The following is a 15,341-nucleotide window of genomic DNA, read 5'->3' on the forward strand; positions in this document are numbered from 1 at the left end:
ATTTTCTTTCATATTCGATATATCTATCTGAATAAATTAATTACGTTTATATATATATATATATATATATATATATATATGATACAGACGTGGCACTCCATAAGATAAAATAAAATATTAGAAAAAGGGAACTAAATCTGGTATAAAAAAAATAAGGGAGAAAATTTGATTATATAAAGAAAAGAAATGAAGAAAAAGAGTTGAGAAATGAAGGGAGGGGGGGGGATAGGGATTTAGATGAATTTAGAGTGTGTTTGGTACAAAAGAAAAATGTTTTTTTTTGAAAGAAAGAATATGTTTTGAAATATTTCTTTTTATGGGAAAATGACAGAAATTTCACTATTAAATTTTCTTATTACCATTATTCTCTATTAGTTTTACAAATCTCTAAAAATTCTTATTTTCGCACATCAGACTAAATGTGTCAAAGCATCAGATTAATGTATCTCGCGCATCAGATTAGTGCATCATGTATAAAATATAAATCAGATTAGTGTATCATGTATAAAATGTAATATATCTTACTTAATGATTAATGTATCCCGCACATCAAATTAATATATCAACACTTATATTATTATATTAATTTGTGAGATTTCTGTAATTACAAACTTATAAGGGACAATAATAATTTTGCCTTAAAGGTACGTAATTTCTGTCCTTTGTCTTTTTTTTATTTGTATTTGTGTGTTTGATTAGTACGAATAAAATATTGTTCCAATAATATTTAGGCATAACATTGGGAAAATATTATGATATTAAACCTAAAAGTACATCGTGAATTCAATATAAAAGAATTGTTGGGGTGTGGCATACTTGCTAAGAAAGATATTTAAGCACATTAATCAAAAGGTAATTTGTATATTACCCCTTTTGATTCTTTTCAAACTCTTTTTAAAAATAGAGATAATCATTATTTAAGATTTAAACATGCTTGAAAACACCACTAAAGAAAGTGTAATTATGGGAAAAAATAATTAATACATTCTTAAAATTTTAAAAATGCATTTATTTTGAATCCTAAAAAAAGGGCAACAATTCATTTATATTGGACTAGAGAGAATATTATATTTTGGGGAAAAAATATTATAATCGGAATTGAATTTTGAATCGAAATGTTATTGAGAGTTGGGTTCGGATGTTGGATGTCAATCAGGAGTCGATTTCGTAACAATGTTGAAAGTCAGGGTCGGATCCCCTTTGAAATCAAGTTTGAAATGAAGGTCGAGTCCCGAGTTAGGATCAGAAGTCGAGTTACAAATCAGGATTGAGAGCCGAGGTTGAAGTTCAATGGTGGGAGTCTGATCTCGTGCTCAAGGTTGAAGTTGGGCCCTGTATTTAGGATAGTGATTGAGTGTCAGGTTCCGAATCAAATTAAAATGAACTTCAAAATTGAGGTGAAATTTGAAATCACGTATCAAATTGGTTGAAGAGGTAGATCCCCGACCCTAACTTTAGACCTAAGAGCCTACTTTTCACCTAGTAGTGGAAACATTCGCTTTTCGACCGTAATTCCGTGCTTTACAATCACATTCAATGGATTTCACCATGAACCGGGAGCTGGCGAAGACATGCAACTTCCATTTTAGGATATACAATCACGTCTTGAGCATCTGTATTTCACTCCATTTCGTCATAAGACGTGATCTGACTCTAAAAGAAGAAACTCCTATATTCAGGTATCTATTAGTCGAAATTTGTAAAGCCATGCATATGCTCTTCGAAGATTTTTCAAAATCTTTTCTAGAAAAAAAAAAACAAAAACAATATCTTAAATTCGATTTCAAAATTTTTTTAATAAAAAATATTCTTTTTCATACTGAACGCACCCATAATTTGAGATGGAATGAGTATGTCTTTACATAAGATTCATCCCTTATAATTTAACATAATATGGTGGCAGTAATGAAATTTGTAAAACTTTCCAAGAGTTTATGTTATTTTATTTGATTATTTGATTTTGGCAATCTAGAAAGAGGGAAATATAATTCAGAATTTTGAGGTAAAAAAAATTGAGAGCTTTCAATTGTAGACTTCCAAGTCTAAAATTTGACCAGGTAGGCAGCCATTTTTACTCAGCAATGAGAATTGAGATGTTCTTGTTGACTAATCTTCTTAAAGATTGAAACTTTATGATTCAACATCATCTTCATCACCATTTTTTTTCAATCTGTAATGGAAATTTCTTCACTTTTCTCAACAAAAATTATTTTTTTTAACAAATTAACGCTATTCTCATGCCCATTTTTGGAAAGTGAGTAACCCCAGTTGCTCTTGCTACCCTGTATTACTTCTTTTTTTAAGTCATTCCTTTTTTTTTTTTGGCCTATAATTTCAAGATTCATCTTCACCAATTTTCGATTTTGTTGTGTTCTCTGAAAGCCTAAAACTTGGATCCAAATTTGTTGTACAGTGGTGAAGTTTGTAACTTTTGAGTGATGGGTTCAAAGCCATGGCTGCATCCGGCTCCAACATATCGTTTATTGGAGACGTTTTGGGATACTGATGATGATGCCCCAGGTCCACGCTGTGGTCATACTCTTACTGCTGTAGCTGCTACCAAGACTCATGGTCCGCGGCTGATTTTGTTTGGTGGAGCTACTGCTATTGAGGGAGGCAATGGGGCTGCACCTGGCATAAGTAATTCTTTTCTTTTGTCCCTGTTTTGTGACCCAATTATCTTTTTTTTGTGTAAAGATTCAAACTTTGTTGTTTCTTGGACTGACATTTAGGTTAATTGGGTTTTGATTGATTTTAGGGTTGGCTGGTGTAACCAATTGTATTCACTCATATGATGTTCTTACCAGAAAATGGACCAGGCATGTGTTGTACTTCTGTAATTCTTATAGGATCTGCTTCTATATCCCTATACATATTTTTTCTTTTCGGATGTTAGGTTTTAGGGGAGTTTTGGAAACGAAATGATTAGTTTGTTATGGTGGTGATATTGATTTCATGCTCCTTGAATTACCTATTTACTCAGACTTAGACCTGCCGGTGAGCCACCTTCACCAAGAGCTGCACATGCTGCTGCGGCTGTTGGAACAATGGTTGTATTTCAGGTGATCAGAAAGAGAAATTGAAGTGTATTATATTAAATTTTTACCGTTAAAGTGACCATTAGTAATCATAACTACTAATATCTATTGTTGTTTTGTTATTAGGGTGGGATAGGACCGGCTGGGCATTCAACTGATGATCTTTATGTGCTTGACATGACAAATGACAAGTTCAAGTGGCACAGGTTAGCTTCTGGATAGGCAGTTGCATTTCATCTCCCTTTTTCAATTATTTATATAGATCTTGGTCAATGACTAATTACCTTGTTTGTTTCTAGAGTTGTGGTTCAAGGTCAGGGTCCTGGACCGCGGTATGGCCATGTAATGGACTTGGTTGCACAAAGATATCTGGTAACTGTCAGCGGCAATGATGGTGAGCACAATATTTCTATGAGTTACTGATCGAGTGGATGTGCTTTTTTCTTATTACCACATCAGAAGATTGAGTTTGTGTTCTTTCATTTGCTATATAGTTCACTGCAGGTTATATCCACTATGACTGTGAACAGTTGGAACTCTAAGCACTCTAGAAAATTAGGGTTTTAGGGCAAATCAAAGTAAGACAAAATATATGCACTGGCTACTTTAACCCATCCCTGAAAGAAGGATGGAGATGTAAGAGCAAATAATACCCAAAGTAAAATGCTGATTTTGCAGATCACTTATCAGATTAACAATGTAATGCGAGAGTGAAGCTCGGCCTCTTAGGCCGAACATAGTCATAAGATGAATGTCCTAGAAAGGAAAATGTTATGATTGATATGAAGCAATATAAGATTAGAAATAATCAAGTCTGACGGATGGTGCAAGCGGCACATATGAAGATGTTGTCCTACATTGGTTGAGGGTAGGAATTGTTGTCTTCTTATATCATGTTGGGTAACCCTCACCTCATGAGTTACTTCTAGGGTTGAATTAGGCCCAAGGTCCATTTTCTTTTAGGCCCAAGGTCTATTTTCTTAAGTTTTAACATGGTATGAAGAGTAAAAACCATCCCTATTTTTGGTTTAACAAAATGTTGTGCCCTATGTTATGGTGCCCTTGCTCCTAATTTCTAACCTGGATGTGTGTTGTGGGGGTGGGGGGCTTATTGGATCCCTACAATGGTTGAGGATATGGGTTGTTTGTCTCCTTATATGGTTTTAGGCAATCCTCACTTCATAAGCGCACTTTTTTGGGTATTTAGAGTCAAGGTCTATGTTCTTTACATAAGATAAGTGAAGAAAAGATTGCATGGGATAGTTTTTTCATGTCTTACGCAGACCTCCAGATGCTCCATTCTGTATGAAATGGGAGATAAAGGTAACAAAGAGATGATGTATGAGTAAAATTACTTGACGGAGAGTTGTCTCAGAAGACCTAAAGTCTCTATGAATCTATACAGATTTAGCAAGGATCAGAACCCAATGGAAACGTAGTAGAAGCATGATGCAAACAAAGTATCCGTTAGGTGATGCCAACTAGTTGGGATTAAACTGATCATTCATGTAGAGATAATTGTTAGATTTAGAGAACCTCTAATCAGGGTCGGATCTAGGTGGACGGGGGAGGTTTAGCCAAAACCCCTGGATTAAAAGATTATACCGTATATATAAGGTTAAATTTATTATTTATGATTATATATGCTGAATGAACCCCCTCGACGCAACTAGGAAGCGTAGCTCAGTGGTTAGGGGGGTTCAGAATCTCTCCAAGGTCGCGAGTTCGACTCTTGCTGCTGCAGGTGCGCCTTCATTAATTTTTAGCTTAAATTTTGTCTTTCTTCACATCCACAGGCCACAGCTTTCAGCTATAGTTTTAATCTCACAGCCCAAGCCCACAAGTTGAACTTTCAAGGGGTTGTTTGATTTGGATTTTACAAAAGTTAATACCCATATTAAAATTACTAAAGCTTATATATAATTGAGTTAAAGTTTGATGAGAATTAATAATAGTTGGTATTAATTAACACAACATTTGATTTTTTTTCATAAATAATATTTATATAAACCAAGTGAAAATTTCTATTTCATTTTACGGAGGATATAATATAAAATAAGAATAGGCTCCTAGTAAAAAATATGTTTAAGACGTTAAAATAGCATAACTAATAGCGAGATCGCCAAATTTATAAAACTTGTTGTTATGGTAAGTACTTTTTATCAGAGGTGCTTTTCGGAAAAATATATTTTGTAGATTAACATTCCGTATTTGGCTAATCAATTTGAATGTTTTTTCCTGTCAATATTAGAGATCTAATTTGTGCTTGGCCAAAATTTTTGAAAGTGCTTTTGGAGAAATTTATGTTTTCAACTTTTGAAAATAAGTTTTTGCTACAACTCAAAATAACTACGGTATTTTTTTTTCCTAAAAGCACAATAATTTTAAAAAGGCTCGATGAAGCAGGACATAAGTAGGAAAAAATATTAAATGGAACATGACAAAATGAGTTAAAATTTAGTGGGTTAAGATTAATCTTTGCCTTTCGCTGCTCCGTTCCTTTTACTCATGCTTTTTGCATATTTACTTTCTATATTCAAATCCCCTGAATGAAAATCATGCGTCACCACTGCCTCTAATTTTCCTTAGAAAAACTATTTAGCATTCGGTGAAATGGACCTAAATAGAGCACAATTAGTATAGACAATTCATAGAGTTGGTCGGCCCCAATTGATTTGAGATTGAAGCATAGGTCATTGATTGACTGTTTACTGACTGACTAGTCATAAATAATATTACATAATTTGGAATGATATCATGGATAGTTATGTCTTGATCTAGCTAAGTTTTCCATAATTTTACTTGAATGGCGTCATAGCATTATCTGACCACATCTATTTTTCCCAACGTCTGAGTAACAATGTGATGTATCCATAATAATCTGAATTTTGAAGATTAGAATGCATGTTTATTCACAGTTGTTGGGCATACAACATACTTTGGAAGCAGCAAAAAGAAATATGCAGCTGTAGCATATCATTTTATCATCTCATAGTCAAAAGGATTAACTAGTAGATATTTTTACCTTTACAACTGGCTGTAGCGTGACTGATAAAAGATAATTGGAAGACCTCTTTTCTTGCTTTCCTAACTCCTAACATTCATTGATTTCCATAATTTTGGAACAAGTTGGATATTGAATGCCATAACTCATTTCTGCAAAGTCTAGCTACTGCAGTTTACCTTTCAAATGCATTAAGAGTTCTATGCTGAACATTTATATGCTGCATGGAGTTTTTAGTTCTCTTTCACTTAGCTCTCCTTTTATATATTCTTATATGTTTAATTTCACTGATTTCCAGGGAAAAGAGTTCTTTCTGATGCTTGGGCCCTGGATACTGCTCAGAAACCTTATGCATGGCAGAGGCTGAATCCAGAAGGCGATAGACCGTCAGCTAGAATGTGAGTCTAAATGGTTTACTCTCATTTCCAAGAAATCTTAGTAACTTTGAGAGTCTTCCTGATGTGTTTTTGTTGATTTTTATTGTTATTAAATGTACTATCCTTGCTTATTTTAATTCATGAATTTCAGACAATTAGATCTTCTATATCCGTTTGTAATACTACCCTATTTTCATGCTTAAGCTGTTCTGGATTGACAATAGAAGCGTTTCTCAGAGTCTAGGTGTCAAATGATAGACTGGGGTAACAAAAATAGTTATTCTTGAGGTTGACATGCTTATTCATCTATGAGCTTATGCAACAATCCCTATGTTCGGAATCGTTTGATTCTCGGCAAGGGCTTGAATTGCTTGACCAATATAGGACATTTCCTCCTCAATATTTCTTGTCAGATCACTCATGTGTCTTCTATTCATACCTCGCCATTGTCTCTGTTGAGCATAACCTTCTACTTTCAACTTGTGGTGTTATTTCAATTCTTTTTATTTGCATGACAACATAAGTACATATCCCCTTCTATATATTTCTCTTTCCCTTAGTCGCTATGCAAATATGTTTTTGTCCTTGAAATTGTCAATTCTGAAAACTGTCTGTTACTGCTATCGTCCCCCAGTTATCATTTATTCTTGGCATACCCTCTCTGAAGTAGTTGACACTGAAATGTTTTTGACTTGATTGCTCTATGCGGATGCTGCTTCTAACATAATTTTCTCCCTCAATCTTCCCACACTAGACTTCTTTTCATCTCGCCTTTTTAATCTATGGCTGCCTCTCTCTCTCTCTCGTTCTTTTTACCTATTATTTTTTCTCAGTAGCTTACATATTTATGGTGTGGTTTTCTTACTCTTAATGGTACTGTAGTCTTCTCTAGATCTATCTTTCTGAAATTTATATTCTTTTAGGTATGCAACAGCTAGTGCTCGGACTGATGGCATGTTTTTGCTTTGTGGGGGGAGAGATGCTTCAGGCACAGTAAGTAAATTGTCATATAGTCATCAAGGTTTCTACCGATAAACTATTCGTGCTTCGAGATAGCAAGTTCTTTTTAGCTAATGCACACAGTTTGTTAGTTTTTTAAGTTTATTTTGTATAGTATTTTAAAATGTTAGTCAAGTTGTGATATGCATAGGAAATTAAAGTAGCTGGTTTTAGGTATCCATAAGCTCAATCTTCTTGGATATGTAATCATTCTTTCAGCAGTATATTGATGTTGAAGCAACTAATAGTCCTAAACAAGGAGGACCTTTGATACTGTGGGTTACGACCTCGATATTGTGCATTTGATATGTAGTCTTCTAAATGATGTGGTTGCTGATTCCTGGAGTGCTTCCGTTTGCAGCCCTTAGTAGATGCTTATGGGCTGCTTATGCATAGGAATGGGCAGTGGGAGTGGACTCTTGCACCAGGAGTGGCACCATCATCAAGGTATCAACATGCTGCGGTAAGTACTATTTCCTGCATTCCATGTTGTGTCATAGTGTTTGATGGAGCTTGGTATTTAAGAAATTAAAGAAGATATTTACATGTAAGCTAAATATATGTGAAGTACCAAATTATCCTTTTAAATGAATGGTAGTGAGATTTCAACATGTCTTTTCATCTTTTCTCTACTTCCAAAAGATTGGACTTCTATATAAGATTAAATAGCTTCGTAAAAGAGAAAGATTAAATTCTTTTTGTGGACAAACTAAAAGAATTTGTCGGAGTTTGATATTTCTGCTGTTTGGGTCTTGTCTATCCTGTTTGTTCCCGCAGACCTCACTTTTCTAATATTTTCTGAATTACATATTTGCCGATGATTAGGTATTTGTTGGTGCAAGATTACATGTTACAGGGGGTGCTCTTAGAGGTGGACGTGGAGTAGAAGGTGAAGCAGCTATTGCAGGTATATGGGGGATTTTATCCTTAATGCATATTTTGGTTGCTTATATATTATCAATGGATACCAGTAAATCTTTTCAATTTTATTGCTTTAAAAGTGTTGGACACTGCTGCTGGAGTTTGGTTAGATAGACACGGGCTGGTAACTGCTTCACGTGGTAGCAAGGGCAACAATGAACAAGATCCTTCTTTGGAGCTTATGCGTCGCTGTCGCCATGCAGCTGCATCTGTTGGTGTTCGGATATATATCTATGGTGGTCTTAGAGGAGGTAATGAATGCCACTGGCATATGCAGATTTTAGACTGCTCGAATGATGTCTGTTCTTCTCCTTTTCAGAACCCCCTTCAACTGGTTAATCTCTGTACTTATCCTGCAGAATGTTTGATCTAGTGTCAAGTGTACTTACATGAGTTAAGGTATTAGAAGGTTAAGGATTTAAAGGTCTGTGACTAAGAAAATATACTCTTAACAACCCATCTACAAAAGGATTGTCAAATGCTCTAAGTTGATTCACTTTCAGCGACAGATCACAGATGTAAAAGGACATTTTCTTATTTTTAGCACTTCTGCTTACCCATGAGCAATCGAAATTTAGACAGATTTTACAAATAATAGTCCAGCATTAGATAAACATTGAAGAGAATGATGAACAATGAATTGAGAAATGTAAGCTAATTTTATGGTCATATGTCCTTTCTGAAATAATAATAAACTACCTAGTGAGCTCTTGATGGTATAGATGTCTCTTCTGAGGGTCTATTTTTTATGCCTCCCTTTGGTACCACTCACTATTGATGACCATGTCATTTGCTTTCTGTTGTATAATGCTAGTATTCCCCATTTTGTCTTTATTTTTCTTAATCATAATAAGCTTGATTCTGGAATATTCTTTAAGTAACAGCAAATCAGTTAAAACAGATTTGCATGTGCTGTCAGAACCATTGCGATCGTTGGTTTTGAATTCATAAAATCTTCTCTCTTTTTATAAGAATTCATATTACCATTGAGATCTTTGATTTTGAATTCATAATTTCTTTCTAGGAGCCTGATTGGATTGCTTCTTTTAGGTGCTTTTAGCCCAAATTAGCTTTTATGCAATTTTGTAGTGTTTGGGTAAAATAAAAGAAGTGCTTTTAAGCACTTATTTTAAGCCAAAATAATAAAAAAAAAGAAGCCAAAATCCATAAGTTAGAAATCCTAACCTATAAATTTTGGCTTACAAGGCATATTGCTCATTCAAACGAAAAAAAAAAGAGAAACAGAAAGCCCATTCAGACGGGCTCTAAGAGTGAGAGCAGATTGATGGCGTACCTAAGAGATGAGATTTGCAAGTCAAATGCGTGGATGGTGTATGTTGGTGAAGTAGCATTTTATACTCTTCTTGTCCCATTTATATGGCACAATTTGATTTTAGGACGTTCCAAAATATTTAGGTGATTTTTCAATAACGATATTTACAAAAATTCAAATTCACAGAAACATATCGGATTTACACAGTGATCATTTGTTTTCGCCATTACACCGACTTATCAACTAGTTCTAGTGGTGGATGGATAGTATTATTACTGGGTTCAACTTAGCCGGTTAGCCCAACATTGTCGATATAGAGTACGCATATATGTGTAAAAAATATTGAATTTTTGATAGATATTATATTCTGAACCGATAATTTTGTAAGTGTAAGGGGTTCAATAATAACATAAAGATCGAACTCATACAATTTGAATTATGAATCTGCCTCTGCTAGTACTTCCATATTTTCTCCTCTTATCAGTGCTGACTTTCCTTGTAATACTCCATTCCCAATACTAACTGCATCGCATAATATGCGATGGAGAGAGTACTTGTTTGCTGTAGCAATACTAGTTTTGCAATGAATGGTATTGTGAAAAGGGCCTTCATATGGAACCTAAAGAACTTCATAATTATGGTGTTATATGCTTTTACTAGTTGCATGTTGATCAAGATACTCCTGGGGTCAAGTGGTTTGACAGTGTTCTTAAATCATATTATTTTGCTGCAGATACACTTTTGGATGAATGTCTGGTTGCAGAAAATTCTCCATTGCATTCTGACATCAATTCCCCAGTCTTAGCGTCTGAGAGAGCCATTGGCATCCCAATGTCAAACAATTCAAATTTATTTATAGATCCTGATGGAAAACCTGAGATCCACCCATCTGGTGGGTTGAGGTAATATTTTGCTTTATCTTTAGTTCTTGATATCATTTTTCGTTTAGCTCATCCTCATAATTTGAAACATCACATTTTAACAGCATGGATAAAGATTCTATGGAAAAATTGACCAAGGATTTTGCTGCTGAAGCTGAGGCTGCCAATGCTGTCTGGCAATTAGCGCAGGCTGCATCTGCCATTCCTGAAGTAACTTCAGTCTCAGACGAGAGCTCTCAAGTTCCAGACACCGCTTCTGAGGGAAGCGACAATGAGTCAGCTGTCCGCCTCCATCCTAGAGCTGTATGTACTCTGCTCTCTCATTTAGTGCTCGTTTATTTGGCAGATGGTAAAATCACTTTCCAAACTGCAGGTTGTAGTTGCAAAAGAAACTGTTGGGAACCTGGGGGGAATGGTGAGGCAATTGTCATTGGATCAATTTGAAAATGAGAGTAGACGAATGGTTCCTTCATATAATGATATTTCAAATCCAACAAAAAAGTTCGCAAGGCAGAAATCACCTCAAGGATTGCATAAAAAGGTAACCCCAGCAAACTGCAACGGATTTTTTCCCTCAAACCTTAATGGGTTAACGGAAGTATTCTCTATTTGTTAAGGTGTGTTATATTCCTTTTGCTGGTCTTTATTTGTCGGGATATGTAATCTTCTATTGCTGTATCGCAGATCATATCCACTTTGCTTAGGCCGAGAAATTGGAAAGCACCTGTTAATAGAAAGTTCTTTCTTGATTCATATGAAGTGGGTGAGCTTTGTTATGCAGCTGAGCAGATCTTCATGCATGAGCCTACGGTTCTTCAATTGAAAGCTCCTGTCAAAGTGTTTGGTGATCTTCATGGACAGTTCGGTGATCTGATGCGGCTGTTTGATGAATATGGATTTCCTTCCACTGCTGGAGACATGACGTAAGTCTGATCAAAGCTTGACCATGAACTTTTTTTTCATTTGCAGTAGCTTGACTGCTCTGAATAGTTTCAACTTAAGCTCGTGTTTTAAGTTTTAGCATGCTTACCGAATCTTATTATCTCAAAGTCTAAATACAGATGAGTAAAATAAGAAATTATGTTAAATTTGATATAAGTTGAAAGGAATCTGCAATTTAATCTATTCAGGAAAGTTAAAACATAATAAAATAATGTCTTCCAGCACCTGCGGTCAGCTATACACTTGTAGATTACAGGTAACCCTGCTAAGAAAGATTACTTTGCTTAGCATATGATAGCTTGAATAATTTGGATAATTCCTTCCCAGCTTAAAGCTTTAGTTACATGTGGAATAGCTTCGGTTTGACTCTAAACCAAATTGGTGAGTTCTCCCTGATAACATCAAGGGAATACATTGCCGAAAACTTAAAAAATGAGTAATTTCATCTAGCTCCCAGTCATTAAATTCTCTTCTGCATTGTATCAGCCATCCTGTGTTTGTAAATCAATTTGCCACCATGACTTCATTGTTCAAGCACATGTTTTAATAAGCTAGAAAGATATTCATCAGACTTCCTTTGTCATGCCATTTATCTGTCCAATAGTTAGTGCTTCTCCATTTCCTAGCTTAGGTGTGACGTTCTGTTGACAGTCACCCAAGTCTACAAATATTTTTCCATGTAACAGTGTTATTAGGTGTTACCATTGGTATGGGGTCCCTGTGGGCCTTCACCCCATATTTAGTGATGATATTTTTCCTTCCAATACTCCTCTACGGTTGTTTAATTGATCTCCACTGCCATTTACCTATAAGGCATTCGTTGTGAAGTCCGAGAGTTTTGATCACCAGTTCTTTTTTTTTCTCATCTTACGGAGTTCCAGTTTACAAGATTAAAAGCTTTTGGCATCAGATCGCCCTCCCTAAAAGAACTTTTCCTCATCCTAGGCATGCCTATTGCTGTTTGAAAAGTATTTCCAAACCTATTGATCTTCTCTTCCACTTCAGTAGGGATGGGAATGAGAGACATGAGGGAAGTGGTAACCTATCTAGTTCACTGCTTACTAGCGCAAGTCTTTCTCCCATAGATAAGTACTGTTTCTTCCAAGGGGATAATTTGTTCACAATTGTCAATTGCTACCTGCCAAGATCTTTTTATCATTCTGCTTAGCACCAAGGGGAAGCCCCAAATATAGTGTGGGTAGATTCTCAACCTTGCAACCCAAAATTTCAGCTAACTCCTGTATGCATTCTTCACTATTTACAGCATATATGGCTCTTTGCCAGGCTTTATTTTAAAGCTAAAACTGCTTCAAATGCCAATCAAATAGCCTTGAGATGTAAAAACTTCCCTCTGTCAGATTCACATAGAATGTCAGCATATATAACTTTAAGAGGGGTGGGGCCTATCCAAGACTTCTGTCAATGTTTTGTCATTTTCCCCTTTGATTTCCATGTGTGTTCCAATGTTTGTCCATAGACGTTAATTTATAATCAAAGTTACGAACCATGTGAGTTGATTGGATTAGTACACTATTTCAGTTATATATATATACACACACAATACTCTACTGGTCAATATGCTGCAGACTTTATTATCCTATTAAATACTGTTTTTTGTGCTTGAAAGATCAATGTCTTGATCCCTGAGGTTTGCCACTATTTGCAAGATTGTTTCTGCCATAATTTCATCATGTATAACCTAAATGTTTGATGTTTCTCTTTCTGAGGCTATAAGATGTCAAAAGTTTGTAACAAAGAAGAAAATGTTAGCAGTTTGAAGCTTTTTAACTATTAAATGTAATATTTACTATTGTACTCAAATATCTTCTTATCAACATCTCGTGTCTGATGACCATTCTTTATGTGGTTTTCAGTTATATTGACTATTTGTTTCTGGGTGATTACGTTGATCGAGGACAGCACAGCTTGGAGACAATCACTTTACTCCTAGCTCTAAAGGTAATCCTTGTCGTTGTCTAACACGGTACTCCCTTTCATGTATTGGCATCTCTTTATCTAACCAAATAACTCGCTTGTTCTGAATTTCAGATTGAATATCCAGATAATGTTCATTTGATAAGGGGGAATCATGAAGCTGCTGATATTAATGCACTTTTTGGCTTCCGTATTGAATGCATTGAGAGAATGGTAAGTTAGAATGTCAAAGTATATGTAGTACTGTCTACATTTGTCAAATTCCGAGTTTAGAAGGTAGAAGTTTTATATATATATATATATATATATATATATATATATATATATATATATATATATATACACGTGTGTGTGTGCGCCCGCGCGCGCACGTGTGTCCTTGGAATGTATAAGGCAATTCTGATGGAAGACGCCCATGTAGGGAGAAAGTGATGGAATCTGGGCTTGGACACGTTTCAATCAACTTTTTAACTATCTTCCACTGGCTGCTCTCATCGAAAAGAAAATCATCTGCATGCATGGTGGCATAGGGAGGTCAATAAATTCAGTTGAGCAGATAGAGAAGATAGAGAGGCCAATAACAATGGATGCTGGTTCGATAATCCTAATGGATTTGCTATGGTATGTTGCTTTTTTTCAAAACCAGCTGGCAGGACAATTTAGAGAAGATTTTTATGTTGTTGCTTTTATTTGCAGGTCTGATCCCACAGAAAATGACAGTGTAGAAGGATTAAGACCTAATGCCAGAGGACCTGGTCTTGTAACATTTGGGGTATGTCCTGCTTTTCTTGATAGAAGTTCACCAGTTCAACTTGGTAATTGATAGTAAAAGTTTCAGATGATAAGGGAATCATTTTTGAATGCCAAATTTCTTATTTTGTGTGCGAACCTTTATGCTCCACTGAATCTTTTCTTATTTTAAGCTCAATTTTTTCATTATCGTGATGTGATCCACTATACTGTGGATTCCTATAAGGATGCACATGTCTATGGAAGCTTATATTTTTCATGTCAAGATTCAGATACAAACTACAATGTGGTCTTACAATAATTATGGACTTTGCAGCCTGATCGTGTAACTGAATTTTGTAAGAGAAACAAACTACAGCTGATTATTAGAGCACACGAGTGTGTCATGGATGGGTTTGAAAGATTTGCCCAAGGGCAGCTGATCACTCTTTTTTCTGCCACCAATTATTGTGGTATGCGTTAAATATTTAAGTTTTTACTTTCCCTTGTATGAAAGTATAATTTCTAACCAAGAAAATACATTCAGGAACTGCCAACAATGCTGGTGCTATACTAGTTGTAGGCAGAGGGTTGGTTGTTGTTCCAAAGTTGATCCATCCTTTGCCGCCTCCTCTTCTATCCCCTGAAACGTCTCCAGAACGAGTCATGGATGACACTTGGATGCAGGTAACTAGGATGCTTTCCTTTTTCCTATTCGAGCTTAGAGTTGTCACATTATATCATACTAAGGTGTGTTCATTGTATTTAGGAACTCAACATTCAAAGACCGCCTACTCCTACTAGGGGCCGTCCACAACCAGATCATGACCGGAGCTCACTTGCCTATATTTAATGCTCGGTCATATACCATTGCTGATGCATTCATAAATTGTATTGAAAATGCAGCAGATATTGTCCATGTATATCTCCGTAGTCTTCAAAAACCCTGGTGTATTCTACAGATACCATTCAGAAGGCATCCAACCAACATTGTAAAATAGCTGGAGAGATAGAGGTTTAGCTGTTAAAAGAGTGAAAAGTTGATTATAGATTAGTATTGATGTTGCTTAAACAGGGTTATTTATAGTGAAAAGGGTGCTAGGTGTTGTGATGTAAAAAACTAGAGATGTCTTATTCTTAAACTTGATCATTAGTGTGGTTTTTCTATATAAAAATAATGTCTTCAAATAATTTTTGGTGATGTTTGAGAAGTCATCTACATTGATGTGTCATGTAGCAGGC

At 35.5% G+C, this 15,341-nt stretch overlaps 1 protein-coding gene across 4 annotated transcripts; it reads left to right on the forward strand.

Annotated features, from left to right (window-relative positions):
* Window positions 1-1,627: 1,627 nt before the first annotated feature.
* On the forward strand, window positions 1,628-15,290 carry BSL1 (Hop-interacting protein THI129). Of its 4 annotated transcripts, none has more exons than XM_069288668.1 (22): window positions 1,628-1,679; window positions 2,414-2,640; window positions 2,759-2,819; window positions 2,984-3,062; window positions 3,165-3,244; window positions 3,338-3,432; window positions 6,341-6,440; window positions 7,343-7,412; window positions 7,780-7,881; window positions 8,244-8,325; window positions 8,420-8,590; window positions 10,346-10,514; window positions 10,598-10,796; window positions 10,867-11,034; window positions 11,178-11,416; window positions 13,310-13,394; window positions 13,485-13,583; window positions 13,792-13,991; window positions 14,067-14,142; window positions 14,437-14,572; window positions 14,647-14,786; window positions 14,869-15,290. In XM_069288668.1, the coding sequence occupies exons 2-22, from the start codon at window positions 2,439-2,441 to the stop codon at window positions 14,950-14,952; spliced, it is 2,637 nt and encodes an 878-aa protein (XP_069144769.1). In that variant the 5' UTR covers window positions 1,628-1,679; window positions 2,414-2,438; the 3' UTR covers window positions 14,953-15,290. The 4 variants fall into 4 exon arrangements, with proteins under 4 accessions (XP_069144769.1, XP_010326541.1, XP_010326542.1 ...); XM_010328239.4 differs by lacking the exon at window positions 1,628-1,679 and adding an exon at window positions 1,842-2,057; XM_010328240.4 differs by lacking the exon at window positions 1,628-1,679 and adding an exon at window positions 2,052-2,254.
* Window positions 15,291-15,341: the final 51 nt, after the last annotated feature.

Source organism: Solanum lycopersicum, chromosome 9 (assembly GCF_036512215.1).
Source record: "Solanum lycopersicum chromosome 9, SLM_r2.1".
NCBI lineage: Eukaryota > Viridiplantae > Streptophyta > Magnoliopsida > Solanales > Solanaceae > Solanum > Solanum lycopersicum.